The sequence below is a fragment of the Trichosurus vulpecula genome, chromosome 3 (assembly GCF_011100635.1).
Source record: "Trichosurus vulpecula isolate mTriVul1 chromosome 3, mTriVul1.pri, whole genome shotgun sequence".
NCBI classification, from domain to species: Eukaryota; Metazoa; Chordata; class Mammalia; order Diprotodontia; family Phalangeridae; genus Trichosurus; species Trichosurus vulpecula.
Window position 1 is genome coordinate 192,012,979 of NC_050575.1, and position 8,894 is coordinate 192,021,872.

The 8,894-nt window shown below is 37.1% G+C and overlaps 1 protein-coding gene across 1 annotated transcript in view; it reads right to left on the reverse strand.

Annotated features, from left to right (window-relative positions):
- The window catches only part of RTF2 (replication termination factor 2), a 65,558-nt gene that overhangs the window by 9,901 nt on the left and 46,763 nt on the right, over positions 1 to 8,894 (reverse strand). Inside the window, exon 6 of the mRNA XM_036750739.1 lies at positions 913 to 1,026. Within this exon, the coding sequence (XP_036606634.1) occupies positions 913 to 1,026 (114 nt within the window). The remainder of the gene's footprint in view (positions 1 to 912; positions 1,027 to 8,894) is intronic.

Here is an 8,894-nt window from a genome sequence, read left to right on the forward strand (position 1 = left end):
AGTGAAACACTGCAGAAGTACAATAAAAGTTCGGGATATCTCGAAATTCTGTACAAAAGAAAGCCTCCAGTGGCACTTCTTGAATGAGTGCTGAACTGGCAAGTGTTGTGGAGATTGGATTACATGTCTTCTTAAGTTCCTTTTAACTAAAAGATTCTATGACTTTATGAGTGGCTCTCTTTGGGATAAATGGACTTTTAAAAAACTATTTTTTGGGAAAACATTCCAAAATGCATTATCAACTTTTCTGCCTTACAAGTCACATTGCATTTTTGTCTTTAAAAATTCTTACTTTTATATGTCTTTTTTTTTTAAATCATACTTGTTTTGTAGGGTAAGGTGGTCCACACCTAATCCCTGCTGGTGGGAAGGCTTCATGGTTCTTTGTACATTTGTGAATATCAAAGGATCTGTGATTTTATCAGCCTGAGGATTCCAGGGTTGTAAATTGTCTCAACTAATGCAGATGGCAACCATTTCAAGATTCAGTAGATAAGAGAAACTCTCAAGGAGTTTCTTACGGCATGCAAAGGTTAAATGATTTACTCAGGGTCACAAAGCTAGCAAGAAAGCCTGAAATGGAACTCAGATCTTCCTGAAAGCAAGCCTGGTACTCAATCTGCTATGCCATACTGGCTATATAGCTGAAACTGATGAAGAGTAATTCAGAAAGTAATTCTAAACCCTTGAATTGGATAACCTACCAAGGCTCTATAATTGTCCTAGAATACAGTGGAAAGTATTAAGACTTTGACCAAGATTCTCTTAACAGCTATTAAGAAGCTGAGGAATGACGTGAATTGTATTTATCCTCATTAAAAATACAATACTAATCTTGTCAAGAAGACATCTAAAACCATTAAAGATAAACACACTGGCATGTATGCTGGAGAAAGACGCAAAGTACATTACCTTTTCCAGTTTCATTTTGAGTCGTCTGTCTTCCATTCTCTGCTTTAACACCTCTACATCCTCTTTATTGCCATTAAGCACAATGACATCATCTTCTTGAAAAGGGACGCCACACTGGAGTAAAGGGAAAAAGAAGAGAAGTCGTCATAGCAGTGCTGTTATATCAGAGACTCTCACAGTCCTGCTATCACCCTGTGCTTTCTGACACTTAGCACCAGTTTTATGTAGCATGTTTTGCTTTCTAAGTTTCCTTCTCATTTTCTTAAGTTTTCTATTATATATTACTCCAGGGCCCAGAGTTAATATATTTCCTTACTCATTCAGTAAATACAAGCATTTATTTAGCATTTATGTGTACCAGAGTGAGCAAAGGGTACACAATTTGCAGTCACTTGGTAGGGCAGAAAACGAATACAGTTTTGCTCAATCACGCATGTCAAGAGTTATTCATCTTTACACCACCATGCAGACATAATGTGTAAAAATGGCAACATTTACACAGCACTTACTATGTGCCAGGCACTGTGCTAAGGGCTTTACAATTATCATCTCTTTTGATCTTCATGATACTGGGAATTAGATAGTGTTATTATCCACATTTTACAAGGGAGGAAATTGAGGCAAACAGAAGCCAAGTGACTTGCTCAGGGTCACACAGCTAGTAAGTGTCTGAGATGGGATTTGAATTCAGGCCAGGAGCTCTAGCCACTGTGCTGTCTAATTATCCCTAATATGTATACGAGAAAGGATAGGAAGGATCACATTGACCAAAATTCTGCAAGGAAAGTAAACCCAGGAAGAATGGATAACTCTAGAATAAAACCATGAAGACACAATAAGAATCAATTCCAATGAGGAAGAACATTTTGAAGGTAAAGTTACTGATATGGATACAAAAGAAACTCACCAACAACTTAAGATTTTAAAAGACATGTAAAATATAGAGGCAAGGAAAAGTAATGAATAATAATAATAACAACCTAATTTATCCCTTCAAGGTTTCTAAAGTGCTTTTTATATATTATTTCATTTAAGCTTTAAAACAAACCCTGTAAAATAGCTATTATTATTATCTCAATTTTATAGATGAGAAAATGGAGGCTGAAAGAGGTTTAAAGACTTGCACAGGGTCACACAGTCTTTATGAGTCTGAGGCTGATGTAATAGCTTTTCCTGACTCCACATGCACTCCATACTCTATCTGCTGAACCACCTATCTGCCAAGTCAAAATTGTATCAAGAATGCTAAGGCTCAGAACAAGCTGAGGCTGGCAAGGAAAACAAAAAGAATTTTTTAAAAGTTGTACCTGAGAAAAGACAGAGGGGGAGGATTACTACTGGCAGAGAAGACAGAGCTGCCCATCTGTAGGGCTGTGAAATGGAAAGGACAGAATGACAAGGCCTCACATGGAGGTCCTACCCAAGATAAGGAGATAAGAAGGGAGGCCCTGGAGGTTTTCCACTCACCCATCCCAAATGAACAGCATCCAGAAAGAACTGGTGAGATTGCTGAGCCACTCAGTGAACCCTTGTATCACAAAGAGTAGGATGAAATACACTTTCAAATATTTTGCTGAAACCTAGATATATGATGTATACAGCATTCCCCTGACTGGCCAAGCAAATAATAAATGACATTTATAAAGTGCTTTCCCACCTTGTGAAAAGCTTTACAAACAGCACCTCATTGTTGACTCAGGTCTTCTGAGGTAGGTATTACAGGTAGTGTCCCTATGGTTACCTGATCTGGATGGAGCTAGCACTATTTTTCTTAAATTGTCACAAACCCATAATTTTTCAGGAATGAAAGTTAAGCTCATTAGCCAATGACTTGCAGAATTTACCTTTTCCTTTTTTTCAAAAAGATTAGGGTAATTCCCACCTTCTACTCCCTGAGTGGTGCTCCAAAAAACCTAGAGAAAGCAGAAAATCAAGGAGGAGAGATAATCAGCAGTGTCAAAGGCTGCAGAGAGGTTGAGGAGAATGAGAATTGAGAAAAGGCCATTAGATTTGGCAACTAAGAGATCACTGGCAACTTTGGACTGAGTAAGTTCAGTAGAATTATGAGGTAAGGAGCCAGATTATAAAGAGTTAAGAGAGTGAGAGGAGAGAAAGTAGAAACACCTATTGTAGATGACCTTTTTAAGGAGTTTAGCCACAAAGGGCAGTTTTGTGTCATCTGCAAATTAGACAAGCATGTCTTTATTTAAGTCACTGCTAAAAATGTTCAAAAGAACAGGAACAAGAGAAGATCCCTGAGTTACTCTACTAAAACCCTTTGAGTTGATAATGAGCCACTAAACAACTCTTCGGGGTTTTAAGCAGTTCTGAAATTACACTTTCCTTTTAGCTCACCTGAGGAGCATGAAGGACTTTATCAGATGCCTTGCTAAAATCTAATTAAATATATATTTAGAATCTGCCTAATCTGCCAATTTAGTAACCCCACTTAAAAAAGGAAATAAAGTTAGTCTGGTATGATGAAGTCTTGATAAAGCTATGACAGCTCTATGTAAACAATGCTTCTTTTTCACTAACCTTCCCTTTAAGATGTTCTATAATTTTACCAGGAATTTAAGTCAAACTTACTGATCTATGTGGTCTGAAGACTTCACTCTATTTCATTATTAGAAAATCAGGACAGAATTTGTTTTTCTCCAATCTTGAAGTGCCTTTCTCATTCTCTGTGTTTTTTCCAAAGATCATTCAGAGTGTTTCACCAATCACATCTACCCATCTACCCTGAGATGCAATTTATCTTGGCCAAGTGGCTTGAATTTGTCATGGGCAGCTCCTGTCTGTATCTATTCATCTTGGGTTTCAGCTCTATATTAGTCATTTCTGTCTGTTTTTCCTCATCCATTGTCCTTCAAGAGAAAAACTTAACAAAAATAAGCAAGAAGCTCCATTTTCTGTCACCCATTATCACCCACCCACAACAATGGTCTTTTTTGATTCTATTCTTTTTCTTATCTAGGTTTAAAATAAAAGCCTATTATCCATTTACTATGCCAGTTTCAGTTCTGAACTTTACCACTTCTAACACTATTCCTAGAGTACCATGCTTTGCTTTTGCATTTATCCTGTTACCTGCCTTTCCTTCCACGTCTTCTTGAAATTTTAAAGTTGGTAGATGGCCTTGAATTTCTTTTTTTTTTTTTTTGCAGGGGGAGGGCAGGGCAATTGGGGTTAAATGACTTGCCCAAGGTCACACAGCTAGTAAGTGTGTCAAGTGTCTGAGGTCACATTTGAACTCAGGACCTCCTGACTCACTGCGCCACCTAGCTGCCCCAGCCTTGAATTTCTAACTATGACTGCTACAATAAGTGGTCACAGAGTTCTGCATATGAGGCTGTCCATTGCAGTGCAAATAGTACAGCAACTGTAATCCTGTAAGCACCACATTTACAGGATAGGTAAAGGTCTGTACTCTTACTATTAAGAGCTACAAATAAAGAGAGAAGTAGTTTTACAAAAGACAAAATGCACAGGTTCATCTGAAGCATTTAAGAAGTAACTATTAAAAAGAAGGGTAGAGAATAGTTTAGGACATTGGGCTTGCTCAGTTCAGAATCTGTTTCCAATTACATCAGAGGCCATAGAAAAATAACAGTATCTGTTGGTTGAAATTCACACACAAACAGCTACAGTCTACCTGCCACTTATTGACCGTGTGACCATGAACACATTAGTTCAACTCTGGGCCTCATTTCCCTCATCTGCAAAGCGAGGGTTGTACTAGATGACCTATTAGGTCTCTTCCAACTTTAAATCGATGATCAGACATCCTTCAGGAGTATCCTTGGTGAGCCAGTGCTGTTTTCATCCAGTCTCTGCTTCTTCAGGTCATGCTGAATTCTGACTTTAAAAATCAAGCTACTGCTACTGGAACAGAAACTAAGAATCATTTGTGAGTCATGACAGGATACCAAATATAGATCTATTTGGCAGTAGTGGAAAGCATGACAATATACTGTCTACTTCTTCCAGATGCAAAAATGGAGGGTCATGGTCTTGATCCTGAATGACAGTAAAGCGTAATCTACAAATGAAAGAATTTGGGATGTACTAATGCCCTTAATGTAAAACCAGGTCTTATTATCTTTGTATCTTCCCTAGATCCTAGTCCTATGGCAGTCTGCAATTATTAGTAAAGTCAAATGAACATGTTTATTATTAACAGAATCAGGCAAAAGAAAAAAGTTGACTTTTACCTTCCTCCAATCCTTTGCAACAATTTTGTGTGCTAGACCAAGCTGCTATATCTGGTATAGGATCTTCTCCAGAAATTCAAAGAATGCTTCATAACACCTGAACTATCATTTACCATAATCACAATTTACTTTTCCCATAATGGAAGCTAAGCCAGAGAGCAAAGCTGGCAATGTTCCCCTTTTCCATTGCAAAATTCAGGAAGCTCTTATCTAACTGCTTTTCTTCCTTAATTGGGGAGGGGGGGAGAAGAAAAAGCATGTGAAAATTTAAGCCATACTTTTAAATTAATAAAAATTCCTAACAAACTAAGGATAGAGAGAAATTAAGTTCAAGTGCAATGTTGTTTTATCTTAAGCCATTATTTCATTACTATCTAATGACCCAAATATATAATACACCTATTAAAAAGAAGTAGCACAGATAAAATGGCAAAATGGCTGTTTTTCTTTTAAATCTTATATAGGTCCTTTAATAAAGAGAAACCTTCATGCATTTTAAAAAACTTTTGCATATTTTTTCATGTTTAGCTAAAATCCTGCTCCAATACCTTTCTATTGCAAAAGCAGGTGACTGTGGGTTTTTGAAGGACATGCTCTTGCAGGTTTTTTCCAACATGGAAAAGCTTAAGAGTAGAGGGGCTCTTCACCCAAATAGCCACAGGATGCTAAATTCAGCAGCCATGGTAACTCAGAAGACCATCCACTAAATGGCAAAGGGCTTGTGAACCATCAGCAGAGGGAGTGTCCACCCTGATGCAATCAGAAATCAAAGATTCCTGAAATACTCAAGGAAGCTCAGGGTGTCAGCCTGAGTGTCCATTTAGTGTGGCATCATAACGATACTGGGTGGAACCAGGATGCTGGCTTATTTCCTACCCAAGCAATGAGGGACAGAGCTTGTGTTTAAAAGAAAAGAAAAATCACACGAGTATTTAAGCTATTGTTCAGAGTTCAGGATGTAGCTCTTATAGGAATATTTTGGGAATGAGGACAGGTGTGGGACTGTTGCTTATTTTCTTTGTTAAAAGGTCATTTAGTCATTCAGGAAGTATAGTGAGAGGCAGCACAAAGAGTACTGGTCTTGGACCATGAGATTTAGGTTTGAAATGAGACTCCAATACTTATATCAGGAGTGTGATCACAGGGAAGTCATTTAATGTCTCCGAGCTTCAGTTTTTCAAAAAACGTTTTAAAGATACTTTCTTTTTTATATCACTTTCACTTCCCAATAGAACTCTCTTTGTAATATAGTCTTAGTTTTCTCAATTTATAAGTAAGAATAATAAGAGGGTTACTAAATAAAGTGCTTGGCAAACCTTAAGGTGTTATAAAAATGTGAGTTTTTTTTTGTCACCAAGTAACATTTATTAAGCCTTTACTATTTATAATATACTGCACTACAGACAAGGGAATCAAACCAAACATTTCTTCCACAATGTGGACCTTCAAATTCTTGAGGACACCTATCACATTCTTCCCTCCGCTAAAGTCTCTCCCTCCTCTTCTTTAATTAGTATTGATAGTAGCTAACATTTATATAGCACTTTGGAGTTTGCAAAGTGCTTCATATTATACACTATCTCACTTTTGCCACATAACAACACTGGTAGGTAGGTGCTATTATCCTCATTTTACAGATGAAGAAACTGAATCCAGAGGTTAAGTGACTTGCACAAAGTCACACAGCAAGAGTCAAATTTGGTTTTTTCCTGACACCAGCTAGCTGTCTTACTAAATGAAACATCTCCTGGTTCCTCAAACCTATCCTTTTATAATGTTTCTACCTTCAACATTATTTTTCAAGTCAAAATTTAGCAGTTTAATCAACAAATATTTAAATGCTCAGTTGGTTTCTGTTTCCATGCTCTAAAGCAAGGGCATCAAACCCACTGCCTGGCAGCCTAAACCAGATTAAAATCTAATTGGGAAATACTTAACAAAATAAATAAAAATACAATAAAACAGATAACATTACATTTCAAAACTAAGTCAATATGGGGCCTGCAAGGGGTTTAGATTGGTGGCTCCCTTTTCTATTTCAATTTGACAGCACTGTTTTAGGGTCCTCTGATAGTCTGTGGTCTAAGGAAGGAGTTCTTAATGTGAACTTTGTTTTAAATATTTTGAAAACTATTTAAATACAACTGGTTTCCTTCATAATCGAATGTGTTTTATTTTATGCCTTTGATACACTATTCTAAGAAGAGGTCTAAATTTCAACAGACTGACAAAGTGGTCCCTAACACACAGAAAGGTTAAAATCCTGGTTTAAGATTTCTTCCAAAGCTGAAGTCTCTGATGTACAAGGTACTATTATGGTAGACTTGAGACTACAATTCCAAACCAAAACACTCTCACCTCAAGAAGCTTACATTCTACTGAGGAGGCTATAACATGGAATCAAATGAACAAGAGAAAGAAGCTGGCAAGAGGTGACAAGACACCTGAACTGGCTTGGGAACAACTTCTAAGCTTATTACCCAGTATCTCTTGACCATGTAATGCTTTGCTTCATACTGACCTGTGTTTGTGTCTTATTAGATCTAAGTTCCATAAAGGCAAGGGGCTTGCCTTATCTAAGCTTTTTGCTGGCTTGAGTATCTGTTGAAGGAATGAATGAATCCTTGGCAACAAACATAAATCTGTGAGAAGTAGGAAGTAGCAGCTCAGAAATGGAAGAAATGAAGGTGCCTCCAAAGGCACCAGAAAATGCTTTCAGTAACCAAACTACTTTCCTCAAAATTAGTCACAGCACAGCCCACTACAAAATATACCAGGGTCAACAGAAATGCTACATGCCACTGAATTTGCTAAAAGCTAGTCTTTTCCATTCACAAAGGGACCTTTTATTTCTTGGCTTTTGTTGGATGAAATTAGTACCCCACCTCAGAGACTTAAACTTACAGCTTTAAAACACTGGACTTACTGGATTTCAGTAACTCTAGAAAATATATAAAAATATCAACATTATCCTACCCATACAAAAGAAACATCTTGATTCTTTGACAGGAACATTTCAAAATTTTTCTTCAAACACAAGTCTCAAAGTCAAAGGAATCATAAATAAATAAAACATGTACTTATTAACTAAATACAGGACTCAGCTGATTCAGATGCATAAAGGTAAAGAGATTACAAAATTATCAACCACTTGGAGCCCATTTTCTGCCAGTTCCCCTATCCCCAAAGGGTCTGTCTATGTAAAAGCAGCTTTGTATAAGCAGTGAAAGTGGGAAGATTTTAAAGTAAAAGCATCCTGCAGATGAAGGCAAAGAGACTCCATCTTTGCAATGTATTTTGACACAGCTCCACCAACAATAGAGTTCATCACCTGCAGTTCTAGAGGATAGAAATACTGCCCAGGTTTACTAGAATCACTGCAGTAAGGTACTCAAGAGATTAATGCTGAACTGTTAATATTTAGATTTTTCTAAATGCTAATATGAAGTTGACCTTTTTTTCCCCTAGTACTAGTTTACCCTCCTAATGAAACACTAGATAAAATATGGAAGATGTGACATCTGGTCCTAGGACAATTTATTGAAACCAGAGGAATTTTATCTACCCTTGCTCAATATTTCAGCCAAAAGAATTCTTAGCTTATATGAATCATCATCTTTCAACCTCAACCTATGAGTTTCCAAGTCTGATGCTATGAAAAAGAAAAATTTTGCTGCACTATGCTGAGCTGATGCTTTTGCTCCTTCTCTGTTCTTCAAAGACTCACTGCTAAGAGACCCACAAGTCAAAATAAACGAGACTGAAATT